Here is a 24,633-nt window from a genome sequence, read left to right on the forward strand (position 1 = left end):
TTGAATGTCGCTTGATAAAATAAAATACTTTTATTATTCATAAATGTTTTATTTTCAACTAAAAGTGTGGAAGCATCGAGAGGTATCCTTAATTTATTTACAAAACAATTAATTACGCTTTAACAATACTGTTCATGAATTAATTTTAGACTATGTATATCAAATTTCGATCGTTCTGGATGGTATGGTTCGTTTTATTTCGAATTTGTATAAACGTTCCTTCGCTCGATGTGTATTGCCAATCATCAAAATACGGAATAATTGACCTTTTTAACAATTTTATTGGACGGAGCAGATTCGCTGATATCAATAACCGGCGATTTGTAGTATATAAGTATAGTAAAGAAGTTTGTATTTTAAATTGTTTAAATATTACCCACGTAATCACTAAGCTTTGGTTGCGAATATAGGTACAAATAATTATTAAGTATAGAAAATTGAAATATCAGTCTATTTATTATAGTATTAAGAAGTGCAGTGTATGTACTTTAGTCATGTCGGATATAATATAAGTTAAGGTGAACGCCATAATCATATTTTAGCACCTATTTGAATACAAACAAATTACAGAAATAACGAGATCTAGCATTTCTATCGGGATATACCTAATGATAAACTTACAACTTAGTAGATATTACGTACAGTCTTATTATAGTCACATTATACAATTTATGATAAAATATCGACACATGAATGAATAATAATTTATGAAAGTAGGAATATAACATTTAATGTTCGCATATTATATTATTATACATTCTACTCTTGTAAAGCTATTAATGCAATGTGTACAATATTTAGTCATTCGACGAATGAAGAAGAATACCAGCATGTCATTAATTTATATCGACTCTACGTGATCTGCCTTTGAAATACAGTTAGGCACAAGTACCACGTAGGTACTCCTAATAACTATGAAAATAATTCTAAAATGTAAGTGATTGCCTTTGGCCAAATAAAAAGTATTAATATTATTGCACTTAATAAAAACATGTTTAGCTGTCTTTGGGCTTCTGGCTCTTCTAGTATCAATCTCTTTTGCATTCACCGCGAAAATTACCGAGAGGTTCCACAGATCTTGACCTAGGAGCTCTGAAAAAAAAACGAGGAATTTTAGTCTTTCTGTTAAATTATACACACACTGGTACAAAATCTATTAGAATCAAAGTCAAAGCAATTTACCTTCTTCTTGAAAGCGTCAATTCTATTTTTCCTTCTTTTACTTGTTTAAACAACGATATTGCACCAGCGTGACTTAGCCCACGCGTTGGAACGTTGTTTACTGATAAAATCTCGTCACCTAAAAACAATTTCATTTTATTAAATCATATATATAACCAAGACAAGATGTCACATGGAAAATAAAGAAATTAAGCTCACCTTCATAGATAGTTCCCTTATCAGCTGCTTGACCATTTGGAAAGACTGTCTTAACGAATATTCCCATTTGTCCTTTCGGTGAATCGGTACCGCCTACGATGCTGAATCCAAGACTTTTATGACCTGGACCTTTCCAAAACTCAGCTCTGTGTACGGTGTTATGTGCATAATTAATACTATCTTGATGATTATTATAGTCTTGTTGGCGTGACATATGGGAATAGTTAGGAGTGCATCTTTGAGATCCAACTCTATTGAAAAATCTGCTTCGGCTGCTGCTCCTCAGTTGTTCTGGTATACTTTCAAAAGATCTATTTTGGTACATCCTCTGGGCATTTTTAATGTAATGTGAAGTGTTTTCTTTGATTTCATTTGTTGTATTGTCATTACAAATTGGTAATCCAAGCATCGGTTGCGGACGTGAATTATGGAGTGATATGGGTCTGTAGTTATTACTATTAGAATGCCTCGGCGAAGGAGACGACCTCATTGAAATTTCTATATTTGTGATATTTTGTAGAGATGAATGAGATTGCGTGTAGCAGTTTCGCTCTAGTAATTTTTCGTCGTCACTTTTTTGATTTGACAACAATAGACTATTGTTTACTTGAACTCCAACTTCGCATTTTTTATTATTTAAATCAGATTTATCATTGGAATGTCTGTTAAAGCTATTTGCGTTACGCCCGTATTGATCTTCACTTGGAAAATGAGTTTCAATGATTATCTGGCTGGAAGATGGTTTGTGCACCGTTTGCGATATAATGTCAGGTGGTATACTTGACATGGAATGCATGGAATTCGTCTCGCAATGTTGATTATTAATGATTCGACTCAATGTGATTGGTGAAATTTCATCATGTGCCATTACTAAATCGACCTGATATCTGTGAAATAGCGCGCCCTCCTCAATAGTTGCTTCAGTAGAACAAGAATTAACTATATGCTGTACATCTCCCAGAGAAGATAATCCTCTTAAAACTTTTCCATTTACATTAACTATTTCATCACCTATTCGAAGTCTTCCGTCTCTATGAGCTATACCATCAAAATCAAGTTTAACAACAATATAGCGAATTTCATAATTATTTCCTCCACTATCAAAATCTACTCTGTGTTGCGCTAAGTAGACTCCCAGGCTTTCGTCTAGTCTTGATTTCAATAATCTTATTTTCCGAAACCGTTTCGTACATGGTCCTCTGCCGAGTATATCTGTTTCTTGAATTTGTTGCACATTAACCACTTCTTCCGATGTACTTATTAAATTTTCACTGAGATTTGGTGTCGATGAGTGATCTACTGGAACTAACTGAGACTGTAATAATTTTATTTTTCTTGTTTGTACACGTTCATCTAAAGTTATTGTTTTGTAAATATATGGTGGTTTTTTATTGATAGTTTTCTTTGGTAATGGCGGAGGTTTTGCATCATTGTAGTCTAACGTTATTAGATGATTTGTGTCGTTATTTTTGTATTTATTAATATCTCTATTTTGATTTTCATATTCATAGGATGTATTTTTTTCAACTGGAAATAGAGCACAAGGAGTAGAGCTTCTTCTAACAGGCACATTAACTCTACTGACGTTTATTTTATGATTAAGACTTAACTGTCGTGAAAAATTACTGTGATTGGGATCTCCATTACTGTTGGATACACCTTGCGAATTACAAGAATATCCTGGGGGTGAATGATTACTGTGCTCATCCGTTGGTCTACCATCACTATCATATCCAGACTCATTCGAGCTTACGTAGTTGCTTAACCTATGAGCCTGTAGTACTTCTAGATGTATGCTTTGATTAGAAGATGCTAGATCAGTTTTAAGATCCTGTGCAGATCCTAAAATTGAATTATATTCGTAAACTGGCAAACTGTTTCTATTTCTGGGGATCAACATTGGGTCGTAATCAAACGGCGCCGTTTGAGATATCATCGAAGATCTTCGAGGTACATCCTCTAATCGACGAGGTTGATATACATTGTCAGGCTCGTTAATACTTCTGATTGAACTTCTCGAAAAATCGCAGTTATTTCTGACACTCGCACTCATAAGTATGTTTTCTTCGTGGACGGATATGTTATCACTGCTTTGATATCGCTCTTCTGACCGAGTATTAGGTAAATACATTCTTTCTCTTCGAAATTTAGGAGATCTGCGATCTATTCTTTCGGAGAAACTTTGTCGTACTGATACGGACCTATGCTGTGCTGCCATACTGTGTTCTTCCGGCAAGACTGATAATTTAGATCGCAAAAAAGCGTAAGGAAAATTTGGTTTTTTACATGTTCCTGTACTTTGCTGGCTATCTAATTTGTTTGGTATGTTATCACAACTTATTGCTTTTGTCGATGTATTTCCTAAGCTTTCGTCTGGCGATAGGTTAGCTTTTTGTTTTTGTTTGGGAGATGTCTTATTTTCAGTATTAGTATTTTGAAAATCTATATCATCAGAAGGATCATCCGCTTTGACATACGTCGATAAATGTGATGTAGAGCAACTACGATAAAGCGATTGTCCATTCGATATAGGATAGTTATCAGAGGGTTTTGCTGTGTGTAGAGACTGAGTTTTTGAGGAATTTAACATACCAGTTGAACCCATTCTATGAAAAAACGTTTTAAAGGGACTTGGGGATCTATCTCTTGATCCACTCCGAATGGAATCGGTATCATTATCTTTTCTTAAGGATGTTGAATCAGAGCTGCTCCTTCCCATTTTCCAATTTTGTTTCTTTTTATACTGCCCGGTAATAATCATCGAAGAATCATCACTTTCGTTTTTGACTGGTCCTTCGGGTGATTCTTTCGTCTCCGTCTTTTTTAACATATCTAGTTTCTTGCCCATGCGACGACCCCACGTAGCAAACACTGAAACAGAGATGAAATTAATTGATTACCAAAATTTTTGATTGGTAAGAAAGTTTATGTAAAAAAAAAAGACTGTACACCAGAGTATCTTGTATATCGATTTGCCAACATATTGATTGATTGATCCGCAACAGGAATAATAAAAGAAGGTAGTTCGACATTTCATACAAGCGAACAGATAATCATCTACAATTGACCAGGACCATAGTACTAGACGTACCCTTACGTTGTGGAGGTGGGAGGAGTGAGTGTCAGCTCATTACGTGGTAATAGTTAGTATTCTTTGGTAGTACGATGTACCTTTTTTCATGTCGTTGACATCGTCCTCCATGACCATGGCGGGGAGCGCTGTCACGAGCGTGTAGTTGTGTGGGGTGTGCGCGGCGAGCTCCCCGCGCGGCGACGGCGCGGCCTGCGGCCCGGTCACTTCCCTGCGCTTCGGCCCGCGGAAGAGGCGCATGATGACCGATCACGCATCCATCGCGCGCGTACTACACACCCTGCTCTGCGGACATTCAACATTATATTATTGAGTGCTGATTTTACAATCATTATATGGTGGTTGTGAGATTTACTTATAGGATCACTTTGTTGTCTGTCTGTCTGTCCTAGAAACCTATAGGGTACTTCCCGTTGACCTAGAATCATGAAATTTGGCAGGTAGGTAGGTCTTATAGCACAAGTAAAGGAATAAATCCGAAAACCGTGAATTTGTTACATTATTAAAAATAATTGGTTACATCATTAAAAAAAATATTAAAATATCTTTAAATTTTCAAAGTAAGATAACTATACCAAATGGGGTATCATATGAAAGGGCTTTATCTGTACATGCTAAATCAGATTTTATTTATTTTTATGCATAATAGTATTTCATTTATCGTGCAAAATTTCGAAAAAAATACCCGTGTACGGAACCCTCAGTGAGCGAGTCTGACTCGCACTTGGCCGGTTTTTTGTAAGTATCCTTTATCGGGATCGGGATTCGGTAAATAATTCGTAATAAGCACGAATTGTGTGGTCGGGGGCAGTAGTACCGTTCCGCACATTCGCGCTAACCTGAATGTTTGGCGCGAATATTTTTTTTTTTGAAAATCCCGCGGAAAATTGTTTTTCCCGGATATGATAATATGTAACACTACAGAGACACAGTTCACGCTAATAATTAATTAGGATAGTTGTAACAAAATGTTGTATCGTAAAATTTTTGGTGATAAATCAAACAATCCGAAGCTTAAAAAAATTTAGCGATGGAAAAATTGGCACTGTGCATATTATTCATTCTTCCATAATTACCTACCTACTTATACTGAAAAGCATCTTAGAAATTAAGAGGATTATAAAGTTTATTTGTCGTGTCTTTAGGAATTTATTTTAGGTCGTTAAAAATAGCTACTTAATTATTAAGAAGGTATTAAAATAGTAATCTATTAAATAAATGACCTTTTCAAAAATTAAAAAAACTACACCTTTTGAAATTCTTACCAAAAACAATCAGCCTCGTTTAGTAGGCCTATACCTACTTACTGTATTACAGAGTATTACTAAATTTACTCTTCACATAATAAGGTTAAACGAAGATTGTTATATTACAAATTTCGTAACCATATTGCAGGTAATAATGCAAAAGCAGTCATCGACTCTACGAATTATGCAATATTTTGCACGCATACATCTCGTCATGTTATACGTGTTATGTACATTCGTGTTTTGTGTACACGCGATGTTTTCATATGTAAATATTTTTTTTTACTGTTTACCTAAGAACAAACTAAAAAACATCTGATTTAATATTAAGTAATTCATATAAATTAGTTAACTATGCAGATATTTACATGAAAATTTAACTATGTATTAAATATAACTCTATACTACACTAAGTACATAATATCTTGAGTGAAGTAGAAGTTAGTAAAAAAAACCAGGTCCTACAATGTAACATAACTGCGACATTTTGTTGTGTTTTTTATCGTTTAAAATTATGTGTATTGTTTAATGTATTTCAGAGCCTTTTTGCAAGAATTTAATATACAAATTACAATCACTAAGTTAAACTTTATCTTAGTAGCACTTTCTTATTTCACATCCTATCTGCTAGTAGCAGTCTACCAGCGATAAATAGAATGACGCTTAGCTTAAAAGTAGCTAGGATTTATTTTAATTTATTAAGGAAATGCGTCTAACTGTCACTGAGTGGACAAACAACGGTAACGCGAGTCCGTAACTATCATTACGTGCTTCTGTTTGACGGACACTTGTAGCGGCCATAATTAAATGAGACGAGATAGTTGGCAGTAAGAACTATTAATTTAAGTTTATATCATGCAAAGGTGTATGACTCATCGTAGGCAGTAGTAGTCAAGTCAAGTAGTAGTGGTTAGACTGGTTGGCCGGAAATCCGTGCGGCTTCTAAGCGCCACCATTGTTAATTGCCTGGAGTAATGGGTATTTTTAGGAGCCGTGACAGCTTTGTACTTATATAGTTGACAGGAGCTGAGCATAGAACTTTAACCATAGATATGTAACTTTAACGGATTATTTTGACATTACTGCGATTTATCAATTTAATAAATGGTGTTTGTTGGCCTAAAAAATTTCGAATGCAGCTATGACCTTCAATAAGAATTTATCATTGACATTTCTGCGCAGAAAATAGATAGGTAGGCCTTGCGTTTGGCTGAACATCTAGCAGTCAACAAGAATCTAAGGGACAGAGATTAGGATGGAAATAGTCACATATATCCAAAAGAGTGAACTCTACATGCAGAAATAAAGGATAGGCAGCCAGATTTTCCTGCAAGTCGATTCCGGAAGAGCTGCATCATTCATTATTATCATTCAGTAAATCATCGTATTTTTTGCTGCATCAGTGAATTTTAGCAAATAGCGAGAGATTTTCAGCCAATCAGAGGTAATTGCGAGCGTCACACTGTAGCTATCAAACTACTGCGGTAAGGCTCCTTGATTACAATACATTTTGATGAAAAGACTTAATTGGAACAGGACAGAGAAAAAGACATTCTGAGAAATGACAAAAAGGACATTACGACAAAGGACATTTTGTGAAAAGGCGCTTAGACGATTCGAGATAGATTTAGTTGGAGGAAAGTAGTTACTCGTACAGCTGTGTGGAGGAGTTCCAAGAGTTGAACAGTTTATGTAAAAAATGATTACATAGATATATACATATTTAGTTTGTGTAAAGTTGATGACAAGTCTATCACACAATTTGCTCATACAAACCAATTTTTAAAAGTATCGCCGCGGCCATCAACTATCCCTAGGTAATTGCATAATTCGCGGTATTCGCAACGACCACTCACGCACGGCTCTGACAGACCCAACGAATCCTGCCGGCTTAACATTCCAAGATTACCTGTACACTTAGGATTCCTTTGTGCCAATAGAAATGCCACGCACGCCATCATTCCTAGAGCCGATATATTTACGCGTTTAGTACTTAATTATACTTTCTTACCGGCGCCAAATTGAAGGCAAATATTTTATAATCTCAGAATATACGAAGGTACTGAATAACTAATTGACCATTTTGCTACTTGAGTACCTAATTAAGACCGATGAAGTATCTGCTAGACTCAGAAAGCAGTAAATATGAATACACGATATATTTAATGATAATATAGTGTCTTATTGTTAACAGTTACTTATACCTAACTAGAGGATGCCCGTGACTACGTCTGCGTGATCCCGCGGGAACTGTTTGATTTTCCGGGATAAAAAGTTGCCTATATGTCAATTACAGGGACGCAAGCTACCTCGGTACTAAATTTCATACAAATCGGTTAAACGGATGGGTTTTGGGAATCCCCTGGGAACTCTTTGATTTTCCGCGATAATAAATTTATTAGCTTATATCCCGGGGACGGACATAGGCTATTTATAGCCTATGTCCGTCCCCGGGATATAAGCTAACCATGTACCAAATGGTCAGAATCGATTGACTGATCGACTGTTGGGCCGTGAAAGGTAGCAAACAGACAGACACACTTTCGCATTTATAATATGAGTATGGATTAAGTACAGGTCTAACATCATCTATACGGATTCATATAAGTTAGTAAGTTATTAAATTAATGTCTATGTAAATAAACTCTGTTTTATGAAGTAGATCAACCGCTTTTTCTTTAGTAAGCTTTCAATAATCTGTCTCCGCTCCATAATGACTAGTGTTCACTTTAACTTCTCTAGCAAGCTCTATTTTCATCCCGGATATTTTAACCCTCCTGTCGACTATACCGAAAACAAATCGACAGTCGAAAAGGACAAACTGTTATCTACGTACAAGCACGTGATTTTTTAGACGGTTACCTACACGTGATTTTTTAGATCAGTGGTTTTAAACAAAGCTGCGATTTTTTTTTTTAATAATGCTTTTTTGGCATTGGCATTACCAGAAATTCGTTAAGCCCGTTATATTTAGAGGATTTTTTTTGCTTCGTACAAAAAGAAATGATACGATTTACTCATAATCACATCACACTATAATATTATAAAGGCGAAAGTTTGTATGTGTGTGTGTGTGTGCGTGTGTATGTTTGTTACTCCTTCACGCAAAAACTACTGGACGGATTGGGCTGAAATTAAGAATGGAGATAGATTATACTCTGGATTAGCACATAGGCTACTTTTTATCCCGGAAAATCAAAGAGTTCCCACGGGATTTTTAAAAAACTACATCCACGCGAACGAAGTCGCGGGCATCAGCTAATAATTATTATTTTTAAATTAAATAATAATCTAATATTACAATATTACTTATATACTTTATATCGAGATAAATGGTAGTCAATGCACGTAGAAGCGGACAAATGCCTGATGTCTTTTGGGTAACTCATGAAGTTCGATATGTAGGATGTACATTGTACATACCAACAGACGACTGCAGTACTTGTCTGTGTGTACTTGGGCATGAAAAATGGGTTGTTGTCTTTACATAATATGTAACAGATTGGGTAAGGAATTTTAAGGTCAATTATTTTAAGTGAAAAAAGTGAATTCTGCCGAAAATATAGTTGACAGTTTTTTTAGCGACCGTCATCGTTTCTTTAGGAAGGCGAAGCTTGCGCTTTTATTATATTGCGCTGAATTAATTATTTATTATTAAAACGAAAAGTATTATCTGCGAAGGGAACCGTGCGTAACGTTTCCAATGAGATTTAATTAAACTTAAAGCTCACTTATACTATTTATTTAATTTATTTATTTTAAAACAAATATACCTTCATTTAAAAAAATACAATCATGAAATGACCATTCCGGCGTATCACAAATTTATCTGTGCACCGGCATTCCTTGTGTTCGCTCGTTATATTATAAGTACATACACTACATTTACACTCAAATCTAACTTACTAAAAAAGTAAGGATGCGACCTACATTAAACTTAAATCTCACTTGTACTAAAAGAGCAAGGATGCGACTCACATTAAAACTAAAGCTCGCTGGTACTAAAAGAGCAGGGATGCGACTTACGTTAAGCTTAAAGCTCAATTTTATTAAAAGAGCAGGGAGAAAGGTTTGCCAATTACAAATTATGTAATATTCGCTAATGGAAAAGTAATTGTTTATCTTTGGAAATGTATGTACCTATGTGCAGCGAAGTGTTATGCAATTAGGTAGTATTTGCACTCGAGCTTTATTTGTAAAATGTAAGTGGCCATGTTTAAGTAGTTAGTGCCGCGTTTGACGGGCATTGACATCGTTTGCGAGGCAGGTGTGTCGAGAACTAATAATAATTACTCGTAGGTACATGTAGACGCAGGTATTCTTTTCTAATAGTAGACTCACGAGCATTACATGTGGGAAAGATAGTAAACGTGCTTTTACTTCTTAAATGAATAAAATGATTGAAGTTATCATTTACATAATAATTAATTAAGTACTACTACTGACCTACTCATAGTTAAATGGTGTGAATGTCATTTTATTAATATCAAAAACCGTTCAAAATTGTTTAGATACTAGCAACTAAGCTGCAGTGCTATAGGAAAATTCTAAACGACTCTACTATGTCGGGTTTTGTCTGACTTTAGCCTCATATTATAAGCTCACGTTTCAGAACTTAATACCACAATTAGGTCCAGCTGCATGGCAGGCGGTTAGAGTTACGTTACCGTTACCGTTAAACTTTGACCACCAATAAAAAGTTGTGAAAATATAATAGTCATAGTATGCCGGCGGATAGTTTGTCACTTGCTTAGTTTAACGGTAATTGTTTGTTTTTTTTATAAAAATAGAGAGCAAATGAGCAGGCGGGTCACCTGGTGTTAAGTGATTACCGCCGCCCATGAACATTTGCAGCACCAGAGGTACCACCGATGCGTTGCTGGCCTTTAAAATTGGATTGTAAAGCGTAATGTAAATTCCGCTTAGTGTAACTTTAACCGCCTGCCATGCAACCGAACCTTAGATAAATTCGTAGGAACTTTCACATTGTTTCTTGATATAACAAAAGAATACTTGAAATATGAGTTGATATATACGAGTAATTGATATTATAATTCTCAATTAGCACGTTTTCTTTGTTTCTTGGCATTCAAATAAATTATTGACATGACCATTGTCATAGTTAGGTAGGTATGATGAGTTTTCGTAATATAAAATACTACTGTGAACGGCAAATCTTGACATGGTGTAAATATGGTGAGCATATTACTGTATAAATATAGTAGGATGACTCACCTCATACCAGGAATGCTCATGGAGCAGACGGACGTCGGCGTGCGCAGGCGACGCGAGGCTGAAAAATGAAATAAAACGCATTTCAATAACGTGCTGTTTGTTTATTGCCTTAGTACTTCACATCAGTGTGGTAATGGAAACATTCTTGCTAAAATTACTTTTTAAGGGCCCATACTGAAACGTCTACCGAATACTGAAAAGTACATACATGCCTCGTTATTCTAATCTACAGTAATGACGCAAAAGTTTGTCTTTCTGGTTGCTAGCTTTTCACGCCCATCCGTTCATCTGTTTCTGACAAAAGCTGGCACAGAATAACTTGTAACTTTTTTTTATCCCAGAAAACAAAGTTTCCACAGGATTTTTAAAAACATATCCATTTAAAACAATTTTGATGTATGGTGTGGTAGAGATAGCTTGCAACCCGAAAACAACTATGGGCTACTCTCGTGAAATTTAAAAAAAAAAATTTAACTACAAGGACGTACGGGCATCTATTTTGTACAGGCTGGTGCAAAGGATAACTTGCACGGAGTCGGACAAAGAATACTTTTTCGCGGAGAAACTAAAAAATTCCCAGTGGGATTTACTTAAAATCTACGCGGACTAAGGCGTGGGCATCATCTAAATATAACTTAGTCTCCCACTAAGAAAGGATTTTCGGAATCCTTCCATGCGAAGCCAGGGCGGGTCAGCTAGTAGATGGGAAGAGATACATAATAATAAATAATTAATATGTCTTTATCAAACACAAGTTTATTGTAAAATGCAAACGCTATAAACTGATTAATTTAATGCTATTATTTTACAAAAATTATAATGCAGGCAGCGTCAAGGGATCGGATATATAAAAATTCCATCACGTAGATAATTTATCGCCATCTACCGCGGGACAATAGGGCGGCGTTGAAAGAGTTTCTAATAGCAGCAATGAAGTTCGGGTCTTATTCGCCCAGCGTGACAGGCAAATAGAGCTATTCCCTATTATTTTTTACTGCCGGACGGATGGTGGGCGCTAAAAGCCTTTGTTCATTCTCTTGTAAGTACTTGCTCTGCTAATGCCACGAACAGGCAATGGTAGATTTTCCAGGGGTGTCTTTAAATAGTCAAGTAAAATTCTACGTTCAACATTGTTGACCGTAATCAAAATGCGTTAATAGTATCAAATTATGTATCAACTCCCATTCAACGCCAGCATGATTTGTATAGTAGTGGGTAATAGCTAGATAAATTTTATTGTAAAATTTTCAATTAAGTATAAAAAATATTTCTATGCTGTAAAACATTTGATATGAGACGTGCTGTACCTATTTCAAAATGAAGATATGAATTAAGTAAAGTTGAGAACCAACTAACTGAAAACTTTTTAAGCATTTAAGATGTTATTTTACTTTGTACCTACCTACGAATTACGATATAGGTGAATTTCAAGCTAATACTCTTATTTAACCAAAAATAAGTATTAATCCGTATTTTAATCGATATATCCTTTATTCTACGTTTTAAAAGGACACTACATTAGCAACATCAGGATTGAGTAGTAAGTAATACTTTTAAAAATAAACCCCTTTTAACCCTTTTAATGACAACTTATAATTGACTTGGTAAAAAGCTTCAAGAGCGAAATTAATATAATTAACGCCCATACAGACCTAAAAATATCCGATTAACTCTGGACCGAAAACCAAAAAAGCCTTATCTTTGGATCTGTCAAGATAGATTTCATTCCGATATTTGAACCGACGAAGCAAATATTGTAGGGGATAAGCAAACCAATATCATGAGATCTGACGCGAGATTGCTTGCTTTGGTATGACAGGCACGCAGGCAATGGACTATGATTTACCTGGCCAATTTACTTAGAAGAAAAATGGCTCAGTCGGCCCTTAAAGAATGCGATGCGAATTATATGAGACTAGCTGATGCCCGCGATTTCGTTCTCGTGGATATAGATTATTAAGAATCGCATGAGAACTCATAAATATTCTTGGATAAAAAGTAGCCTATGTGTTAATCCGAGGTATGCTATCCTCCATTAGAAATTTCAACCAAATCCGTCCAGTAGTTGTGTGATTCAAAGCTATTTTGTTTTTCTGTACGATCCAGAAAGTAAATGAAATGGCCGATAGCGGAAGTAGGTACCTAGTGATGGTCACTCAACTCATTTGAGAAGTCAATAAACAATGCTTATTGCATGCAGCGCTACAACCGCGCGGCACGATTTTGTACGAATTGACACTCCAGCGCTTCTGCCCACGCTGCAAAAGCGTACTAATATCTAATCACTAACTTGTGTGTAAACGTTTTCACAAACTCCTAATTAGCTTTTCTAGTTCTATAAAATTAGAAACAGAAAAGCTTTTTGCGGCTTTTGCAAGATACAGCTATAAAATTAGCTAATAGAAATTACGTGATAAGTTTATTCTAATATAACTTGTACATCGTAAAGTTATATTATACTTTCATTACCCACCTGTATAACCTACGAGTTGATACCTTTGCAGATGGGCACCAAAGTATAGGGGAGTAATAAAATCTATACCTACGTTTTATTTTATAACCGTAATCGCAACGCTCACGCACTGTTATCAGTACGGGCTAGAAGAAAGCGGGTTTATTAAAACCAACTATCATGGGTATTACATAGGCTATTTGTCGTATGTACTGTTAAGAGAACAATTTATAAGAGAGTGGGCGGGCGGACGGCGCACGCGCCTCGTGGGCGGACACCACCATTGACGAGAAATGCCCAGCCAGTATGCTTAGTATGAGATTTTACGTAACATTAGTCATTTGAGTATCGAAACAAAATAACGTCACAGTAAAATGGACCTAAAGAAATTAATGATTTAAAGTCAAAACTTGCGACGGTGGGGTCTTCTTCCGTTCAAGCGATAGTACGGACCTCGAGACCTAGCCTCTAACCGCGGAGTTTACGTTACGTAAGAGGCTCGGTCTTGCATTTTACCCCGCGGCAATCGGGGTAACACGTTATCGGGGTAACGTGTTACCCCGATATTAGCCTTGACTTCGCCGGCTAGGGTCCGCCACCTTGGCTTGGGGTCCTTTGGCCAGTAGCCCTTTGGCTCGTAGTAAGCTAACCCATTATGTTCTCAAAATTTCAATACCACAGATTGAATTGCATAAAGTTTTTGCTTGGAGCGCTCACTGTAGATTTATCGGCAAACTTGAGCTGGAGCTTAAAACGAGGCAGTTAAGGTGCATTTTACGTTAACGCTGAAGTGTTTCGACGCTCGAATTCTATCAACGTTGGTGAGATGTAAAATCTCATACTAAGCACACATCGACCTACACACTATGAAAGTATCCTTTCATAGAACTTTTTAAATTCATTCAATGTTATTATTTTTAAAGCAAACAATGTCAACAATAATGCATTATTTATAAACTACTTCGTTGATGTTTTTGATGCAAGGTAGGTAGTTACCTACCTTGTTATTATCCTAATACATTAATGGATGACTACGGAGTGAAGAGGCATACCCAGTACCCACGATGTCAGGTTTTGATTTCCTTTCGAGATACATGTTTGTATTGACAATGTAGATATTTGTCGCGACTTGAATGACATAGGTACCTATATTATTTTGTGCTTTTTTCTGTAGATTAGAAAATATAAGGACATAGTTCCCTTGGTTCCATTCAAATGCAAAGTCTCAATATTTGGCGCTCCAAAATCGATGGTCTCAATATTAAACATAATATAATCTTTAGTTGACATCTATTAACTAATTGCTTGATTAAGAAGAGCAAATAATCCTAGTAAAATTAGGTAAAAACTAGATTCGAGTACTTAGTTTCGAATATTCGCTCCGAAGTGACCCCAATTTTCAGGACTGATGAAGAAAAATAAATTAATGAGGCAATTAAATTTCACTTATTATATTCCAGAAATTAATGTTTTATAGGTAGGTACCTAATCACTTTCAATGTATTTTATAATTTCAGTAAAACTATGTTTGTAATCTGTACCAATTTTGGAATCATAAAACAAGGCATTGGTACCTATTTGGTAATCATTCGCACATCAGGAATGATTCGCTAAATCAGTGTCTAAAAATGAATGATCGGCAACAATCTCATTTGATATTGGTTAGTACTGCATTGCTGTTTCACTGAGTGACATTGAAATAATTTTCATAGAAAACTTTCAATGGATTAAAAATACCAGGCCTTCGAGACTACACGTCACTTAATTAATTAGTTTCTCATGTACCTCTTCGTTCAATAACAAATCTTCTTTGCCATGTCTCAATCTATTTGTTTTATCGCCAACAATTAAAGTCTGCCAACCTGACTTATTTGATTTACTTCTCTATATACTCTGGGCGGAGTCACATTAACTTCCGATGCTTCTGGATCTTACGATATCTAATCAACGGGCAGCTGGCAGGTAGTACAATGAACCCCAGAGCGCTCTAATATCTAAATTAATAATATCTCCTTCATCGCATGATATTTTTCTGGTCTGGAAATGTAGATTCATTAAACATAATATTATGTATCTTATGAAAATTATCGTAGTACCTCAACGCTATTCCTGTCTGGCAATGCAGATAGTTATGGTCAAATATTAGACCATAACCACGTCAGATATGATATCCTCAATCAAAAAGATAACTATTTTAAATACTAGCTTAAACCATGTTATAAAACTAATATGTCAAGACAAATCCTAACACGAGGGAGTTATAATAGGTACCTGCTTGTGGAGTTCCTGTGACTACTTCGCGGCATCATCATGGTACCCTGGCCATCATTTAGATATATAGTACTTGTTAAGACAAATCCAACGAGCTTAAACACGACGGAGTTACTTTGAAAAGGTTAGGAGTTCCCATGTGGTCCTGCCTCCATGCATTGTCATGAAAGTTACTCATGGTTCTGAGTTCTTAGAAGTTCAAAATTTTCAACGTTCAGATATTTATACTAAATAGGATGCAATTAAAGCTAAGTTCTCTAAGTCTTCGCATCATCTTTTTCAAAATCACGCGAGGGACCATCTTCTCTTGCAAATGTTCCTTCATTTCGATCTGTCCTTGGAATTGGAATTGTAAATAGCAAAGTGGATTTATTTATTTCTTGAGATTAATGATAAATCCCTGTGGTTTAATTTTTGTTTCGAGTTTAGAACTATAATTATTGGTATAAGTACCTCCCTAAGTAGCTACCAGAAAAGTTTCTAATAGCGAGAAACGTGATACTCTGTTATTCCGTGTATATGCAACTTTTTCTTGTACAATAGATAGAACTTTTTATGAAAGAGGTAATGATAGCAAAATGAAAATGCAATTTACTTTTACGAAGGCAGTAGATCGGATCTCGAGAGTCGAGACATTAGACGGAACTCGGGCTGGTGATTTGTTACACGTGTGTTGAGAAGAATCTAGCGATTATAGTAATTATCTTGAGCCGTTTGATACGCTTCACGGTCACGGAATGGCGTTTTAGAAGATCATATTGTGCCTTAATGGTTTTAATCGGTGCGGTTTACGAAACAGAACTTTATTCCTTTCAAATTCATCATTCTTATACCGAGGTATCATAATCGTCTTTATCAACTGATAGACATCTACTGCAGGACATTGGTCTCTTGTAGGGCCTTGCGCCGCCTGGATCCAGCGGCTTCTTTTTACTCGTTTGATGTAGTCTGTCCACCTTCCAAGTGTCCAAGTCGTCCAAGTTTCAACGTTGCGCTTTCCGGTGCGAGCTCGTGGTTCTAGCACCTTGCGAATTAAGGTATGGCCCAATTGAATTCATTCCAGGCCTAACTGGAGTTATAGTATGACCCAGCATGATTAAAATATTGCGTTGGCTAAGAAAATTTGGGATGAATGCGTAACAAATTGATTTGTGTTATTATTGTGTGAGTATTTTGATTGATTAGGCCGATACCCCTATGAAAAATGTTTACAAAATAACAACCATATTTGGTAAACCCATGTGTTTATTACACGCGTCTACTTTCTTTGTGTTTTCTTGAGCGTTAAAACTAACAGCCGTAAATTTGAAATGTGGTGTAAAATAATACACATTAGCTTAATCCATACTCTTCATCGACACACCTGTTCTGTTTTTTGGCGTTTTCAATGAAATGAATTCATTCAAAACAGTAGGAAGGTAAATATGTTTTTGCTATAGGAGACCGCGTACAAACGTAAAACCCTGATACATTTCGATCATTGGACAATGCTACAAAGCAATTGTTACTTTTGACTCGCCACCGTTAATTTTTAATCAGTCTCCCCTTTTAAATGTACCCCTACTGAGTATATAGATTTGCAAATTTTATTAATTTAAATTCACTTGTGCTATCGTTGAAGAGATAGTGTGGCCAATACCTAATCGGTACATGTACAAAAACATTTTACATGTTATAGGTACAGTTTTACAGTAAGAAAACAAGACGGTCTTTACATTCCAGCACTTCACTTTGTGGGAGGCAAAGGATCTCTTTACTTATTTTTTATCCCAAATCAATTAGCAACTAAATAGCCCATCTCAATATTCAAAATACGTTTAAAGTGCACAAAATCGTCTTCATTATCCTATATTAAAAATTCTTTTAATTGCCCCTTATAATGAGATGCTGAGAACGAGATGTAAAAAACACGTTAAAAATGTTTTCAAAATGAAACAAATTGTGAACATCGAACTGGTTCGGTGTAACTCCGGAAGCGAACAGGTTCCACGCACCTGAGATACATAACAATTAATTGGACTTTTAATTTTACTTAATGAAATATGTCTTCGATTAGTGTGTCCTACCATTAATAAATCTACAGTACCGAGACAGATGGTGAACTAGTCAATAGACTTAAGTGGCTTAGTATGCTACGGAAATAACTATGATTGAATTTGGAATTACTTTATGGGATGAAATCGAAACGAATGGATTTGCTAAAGGACCAATGCTAACGACGAAGCTCTCAAGACTAGAACGTTAAAGTGGAAGTGGGCTGGTATAACGTCTATCAGAGTTGAAAACATAAGTCGAAAGGTCCAATGCGTTAGGTAGAGCGAAGATTTATCAGGAGTTGCTGGTATCAATTGGATTACAAACGCTGCTGGTGCCACATGCTGGCGCTGTTTAAAAAAGATTGCTGCTGAAGATGATGAAATGAAAAATTACCGAAATCCAGTGTCGTCGACTGCAGAAAGCGTTTTTCCTATCTATTACGTAAATCGAGTAAAACTGCTTACACTAATTTTATATTCTTCATCTAATAAGTTCTTATAAAGATTAATCGCGCAACTTTTAGGTAATATATATCTTTAGGTAACTTTTAGGTATAGTCTGCAGTTGTCTGGTCATATTTTTTGCGCTTGTTGTGAAAGTATATTTTAATAAATCGTTTAATATAACTGTGATTGCTAATATTTTAATTGAATAAGTAAAACAGCTATTAAATGGATACATTGTTAACAAATCAACCTGGACTATAAAGATAAATTAATTTTATTTATAAAGTGGCTAGCGATTTTTTACCAACTTTAATTGTTGGTATGACCATTGATGTTGTAGATTCCTCCAACATCAATGGTCATAATCTATGTAATGTAAAGTAGGTAAAAAGTCAGATAAAATTCTATGAGATTCGATTTTGTGCTTACACAAAAAGTAACCTTGTTGTAGGAACTTACAAGATGTGCAACATTGTTTCATACTGGACATGTGGATTAATAAACCGATAAACTATACAGTAAATAGAAAACTCAATGAGATAAGTCTGATAAAGGTTGGTTTTATTTACCATATCATTGCCGTTCAAAATGGCAGTCATGTTTATTGATGTCTGCTGAATACATAATATTGTTACAAATCATAACACAAGTAGGTATGTCCTTAAAAACCAACTATTGCCTTAAAAACCTTAAGATAAGAATCAAGAAAGGAGACTTATATTTACAATTTATTAAAGTTTTACTAAATCCAATGTCATGAATTTAAAACTGGTGCCTATCTTAACTTTATTGATTCTGATTTAAATGATATTATGTTTAATTTGCATCTATTTTATTAATTTTAAAACCGCGCTTTCGCTGCAATGGAAAGATGCAGCTTTCCATTTCAGCGTTTACCTATTAATATACCTGGTAGGTACTAATCCGTCGTTCTATTTCTAAAAGCGACTGCAAAAGGTAGTTTTTGAATTGCGAAAAACATACTTTTCAAAAACTGATGTTTCTTAAAAAACATGCTATGTAGAACCAAATTAAAAATTTACTAAAAAACCTTGGTTCATTCTAGTGGATAACGTAAGACCTTTTTTTTACAGTAAACCGCTTTTTAGACGGCTGTAAACCTTGCCCGCATTAGAGATATAATTACTTAGTGATATATATTTTCCTTCACTAAAAAGTGCGTAAATATTAATTTTCAAAATAATTAAATTTACCCACGCTGGTCTAGAACTGCTGGTCTAAGACTTTATGGTAAGAATCATGGGGTTCTACTAGGCCATGTCGGCTTTTACTATAGCGTATTTTAATTAAATACTCGGTATGTTGGTCAGAGCAAGCCAGCAATAGTTAATAATGACCGCGTTGATGAAGTGACCGCAATATTTCGTGCGACGGTCGGGTGGCATCCAGGTCGCATATGCGCATATGCGTCCGCGCATGCTGGTTATCGCGGCCGCACTCAATATGCTCTTTGCATTTTAAATAGGTCTACCACATGTCTTGGCGTAATTGAGATTGTCTTCTTTTCCAACCTCGCTGAGATTGGGGTCTTATGACCGAGGTCTTTTATCAAGTTTCCTTGAATTGCAATCGCAAGCAATTTCACCCTCATCACCTGGGTGCCTGGTGCACTTCGATTGCCCGTTGTGCCAGATTCATTTTCCACGCACATGCAAACCGTGGAATCAACTCCCTGTAAAACAGGGTTATTCAAGGGGCGGACCAATAAATTCCTGAAAGGCCGGTAACGCAGTGGCGGTTCCTCTGGTACACCAAATGTTCATGGGTGGCGGTAATCACTTTACATCAGGTGACCCGTTTGCTCGTTTTTTTTTAAATGGTACCCCTCCTTGATACTATTGCAAAATGATAATATCTTGATATCTATCCACAGAAAATAATAATAGCAAAAAATATAAGTGAATAATTAAGCATCTGCCTCATTAATTTTTTTGCATTTTGAAAATATAAAAAAAGAACTGAAATGAAAGAAATAATATTTATACTAGGAATATAAGCGTTTCGTTTGTTATCGCATAGATTCTCTTGTCCCTACTGACCTGTATGTAATACAAGTACCTACGCTGGACCTGTGAATCTGTCGATCTGTTTTTGAAGCTATTTTCACCATTTTGGTGGGACTCTTCGAATCGGTACAAAACTAGTTATCAAATTGTATAGCATATTGCTTAGATAAAGGAATAATATTCCTTTATTTAAGGCATACCTACTGTTTCCAGCGTAGGTACCTATTTGTAGATATACGTCCATTTTCATACTTGTCCTGATTTGCTGAACAAAACTGGCATAAGTAATTATAAATAACACCACGTAGATTACTATTATCAGTCATTTGCACAAGCTTATGGCAATGAATTAAATCAGATTTCTCAATTACTTTTAATACTTAATTTTGTTGAGATACAATATATTATGCAAACAAGTATCATTAACATTTTCTATGAAGCTATTTAGTTATAACTAGTAATTTATCTGAGATACTTATGATTTTGTTTTACTTTAAAGAAGTCCATTTAATTGCATTTTCTAAATTATATTTTATTCTACTTTTTTAATTAGGTTTATACACTCTGTCCAGTTTCCTACGACCATTTTGCGATCTTTACTTTAATTTATAGAACTATCTGGTCATTAGTAAAGATTTTTTTATCAGTTAAGCTTTTTCTGAAACAAGGAAAATCCTCCTCCTTCAGTGTTTTATAACAATGGAAGAGTGGAACAGTAACGAACTTGTTTTTTGAGCCTTCAAAAGCTAGTGTTTATAATATCTTTAATCGTTAGCGTACCTGCTTACCAGTAGAAGAGTATTCAAAGTCATACATGGAGTCTTTACATCGATAAAAACTCATTTCACTAAATATAACATCTAGTACTCGTATAACGGTACGAGAGAAAACATTAAGTTTATCATTATTTCATATCATTAGGCCTGTGTAGGAAGTTATGTTTGTATAAAAAGCATCATCGCGTATCCAGATACGAGGAGGTACATGGTAGGATAATGGCCATTCCAGTGTTCATGATCAGCTTAGGTAACAAGAGTCGTTAGTATTCTGATATATGATTAATAGCAGGCATACATATCGTCATCTAACTTAGAAATCTTGTTCATATGTTTTACCGTTTTACCTATCTTGCGTTCTCTCTACAATATTAAAACATTCCCGTGTTCTACTCTGCCTTTATTTCTCATTTAAGCATTAGTCTCGACGTTAATCTTTTCCTCAATTTGGTCCGTAGTTTTTTCGCAACATTTTCTTCCCACTTTCCCTACAGTAATACTTTTAATTAAGTTGTTGTGTACTAGTGCCTATTCTATGGCACGTTGTCTCTTCGCTTTATTATTCTAATTAAATTCCGTTTTTATTTACTTTTAATTTTTTGTTTTTGTTTAAATTCATTGAATTATATGCACAAATAAGAAGATCTACCTAGGACTTTGCTGTATCTATGTGTGTGCGTGAGTGCCATTTGAAAACATTACTTTGTAATGGAATTTATTTCCTTTTATTAAGTCTTAGTCCATGTTATCGTAGAATTCTACAGGTAGTACTTTAATAAAGAGTAAAATACGTATTGCAGTAGAATTTCGTATTGTAAAACCACCTGCCTAACTTGTAGTTACAATGTTGAAAAGTTGTTGCTGTAACTATAACACAAGCGTACAAGGCAAAATAGCGTATACTAAAATAGGTTTGTTATATTCGGCAGCTGTTGCTTGGCCGTTTTAGGTAACTCTTTAATGTTTGCGTCCAGGGTAAAAATACCCAATTTTTTGTCGCAGTCTGCTGGGACGGATATGTCTTTTGTTCTTAGATCAATATCTAGAGTTTTTAGAGAGATAAAGAGAGGTTTAAGTTTCTAACTGTAAAATGTGAATACCTATTACTAAAACCAACAACTTGTTTGTTCTTGCAAACAATAATATTAATATTTCTTTGTTAAAACCTTTCAAAGATAATGTCTTTGTTTAGTTGGTCAGTACAGCATTTTTCAATCCCGATAGGTATTCCTATGTTATTAACTACGCGGTACATTAATGTTCTCTAGCTAGGAATTTTTCGCTTTATCTGGTAGGAAGGTGGGCTTCGATTCTGAATTTACAGATAAGAAACAAAGATTCCGACGAATTTTAAATCTCCTTTTTTTAATTTGGTTAGATAAATGGCGTATATAATATAATAATTATATATAAGAGAGTAGAAGAGACAGCGCTCTACAAATGTGGGCCAAGTGTCCTAGTTTTAAGCCTTTACTTTAGATACTATGTAAATGTTACGTACGTTTTTTTACATATTATACCTATATTACTATCATTTGCGCAGATAGATAGTAATTTTAAAATATGTGGAAAACTTATTATCAATAGCCTTCGCATTTTAGGTTCTTTTACTTTACAATACGTGACATTTGTATTAATAAACTCGAATATAGATAAGTATACTATGTACCTACCTCCTATATCTACTATTTAATATTTTCATTGAGCAATATAATTGGAAATACTTGTAGTAACCTCTATTTTAATCAGGAAATCGAAGTGTCAATCTCAGGGGCAATGAACAAATCATTTATTATTGTTACAAGATTGCTTTTTTAACTGATTGCGTTGTTAATAATATGGAGTGCTATCGATGCGTGGTTTTACTCAATTTATGGTATAATGAAGACAATTCTGTCAATGTAGAAAAAACTTATTGAGTTCTATTATAAAGTCAAAGCAGGTAGGTACCTGCCTATTTAAATAGTAAATAATAAAATATCAAACTTTAAACGCTGTTATTGTAATTATACCTACTCCGTTCTGAACTCAGGTATTTTTTCTGACATCTTGCACGAATAAAAATCTGTTTTAGAGTGTCCAGGTAAAGCCCTTTCATAATATAATACCTAGTCCATTTGGTATAGTTAGCTGACTTTGATAATTGAAAACTAATTAGGTATTTGTTCATGAACACATTTTGAATGTTTTTCGTGGTGTGACCACAAATTCGCGGTTTTCAGATTTTTCCTTTTCTGTCCTATAAGACCTACCTACCTGCCAAATTTCATGATTCTAGGTCAACGGGACCCTATAGGTTTTCTTGACAGACACGACAGACGGACAGACGGACAGACAGACAGGCAGATACTTAGACAACAAAGTGATTCTAAAAGGGATCCGTTTTTCATTTTGAGGTACGGAACCCTAAAAAATTTTTGATATGTATTATGTACTTAAAAGTTTTAATTAAGTACTTATATGTAGGTACCTGTTAAATATATCTATATTAATCGGATCACGGAATGCTGATAGGATCTTGGTTAAAACTATAACTTTAGCTCCATAATCTACAACTCTATGCTACGCGCCCTTAAGCTTTGCATCAAAACTTCGGTAGAATATTTTTTATCTAAGCATTGAGTTAATAGTATGCTATTAAAAATCTAGGGCGATAACAATAAATTAAAGGATAGCTACATTTATAAAAATAACGCTTATTTTAAATGACAGTAGGTAGGCACTCACTTATTATTTCCGGAGTGCGACAAATTAAAACAAATTTTGTAAACAATAATCCGATAACTGATGAACACAAAACATAAGTCACAACACAGTATAAACAGGACACTACAGTCGCAACGTCACTCGGGGGGGTCGAATGTTATCATCAGTAGCGTAGAGACGTGCAGATCGATCCCAATGCGGGAATGTTTTGATAAGGGCGGCTGCGGACGCGGAAAGTTCGCCTCACACGTGGGAGAGTAGCGGAGACCTCGGTGCGCGCGGCGCGACTGGCGGACCGAGCATAGTCTCCGCACTCCGCACCATCCAGCGATACGAGCAATGCAACTCAACCAGTTCAAATAACGAGAGGCTTTCACAATAATGCTGCAGCGCTGAACGATTTGAATTACACAATCACAAAATTCGGCTCCAAATGCTTTCAATACAGCGCGGTTCTGTAAGCATACTAGTCAGGGAACTGGTGCGATGTACGAAGGCGAGACTTAACAAAAGCTCAAAGTTTTCTAAACTAAGTTTGTATACCTATCTTGAGTATGCGCATTTAGTGATAGCCAATAATCACGAAATTCGGCTTCAAATGCTTTCAATGCAGCACGGTTCTGTAAGCATACTAGCCAGAGAACTGGTGCGACGTACTAAGGCGAGACTTGACAAAAGCTCAAAGTTTTCTAAAGTGAGTTCGCATACCTTTATTGAGTATGCGCATTCAGTGATAGCCAACCATTGGTGGAAACACCAATACATATATATTTCAGGATGACCAGCCAGGCATTTCATATTACCACCTTCTTCTTCCTCTTTTCGTGCCTCTCCACCACTGGAGGTTGGCCAACATCTCGTCATAAATAACGCCCTATCTTTCGCCAAAAGGAAAAGATGTGTTACGAGTAAGTTGACTATCCCGGTCGTTCCCGAATGTTCCTAAGCCACGACTTTCTTCTTCT

The 24,633-nt window shown here is 35.5% G+C and overlaps 1 protein-coding gene across 1 annotated transcript; it reads right to left on the reverse strand.

Moving 5' to 3' along the window:
* Positions 1–39: 39 nt before the first annotated feature.
* LOC123870030 lies at positions 40–23,961 on the reverse strand. Its single transcript, XM_045913193.1, has 6 exons — positions 23,690–23,961; positions 10,954–11,011; positions 4,552–4,756; positions 1,381–4,251; positions 1,183–1,300; positions 40–1,092 (listed from the first exon to the last, which is right to left on the reverse strand). Exons 3-6 carry the CDS (start codon positions 4,709–4,711, stop codon positions 1,029–1,031), a joined length of 3,213 nt encoding a protein of 1,070 aa, XP_045769149.1. The 5' UTR covers positions 4,712–4,756; positions 10,954–11,011; positions 23,690–23,961; the 3' UTR covers positions 40–1,028.
* Between the last annotated feature and the right edge of the window lie 672 nt (positions 23,962–24,633).

Source organism: Maniola jurtina, chromosome 2 (genome assembly GCF_905333055.1).
Source record: "Maniola jurtina chromosome 2, ilManJurt1.1, whole genome shotgun sequence".
NCBI lineage: Eukaryota > Metazoa > Arthropoda > Insecta > Lepidoptera > Nymphalidae > Maniola > Maniola jurtina.

What these genes read in the sequence shown, in the direction of transcription:
- LOC123870030 (XM_045913193.1), bottom strand. Translation starts at nt 4,711, where the DNA reads ATGCGCCTCTTCCGCGGGCCGAAGCGCAGGGAAGTGACCGGGCCGCAG. An exon ending in TGTCAACGACATGAAAAAAG is followed by an intron (nt 4,252 to 4,551) that starts GTACATCGTACT and finishes TCTCTGTTTCAG; the next exon opens with TGTTTGCTACGTGGGGTCGT. An exon ending in TTGACGCTTTCAAGAAGAAG is followed by an intron (nt 1,093 to 1,182) that starts GTAAATTGCTTT and finishes TTTTTTTTTCAG; the next exon opens with AGCTCCTAGGTCAAGATCTG.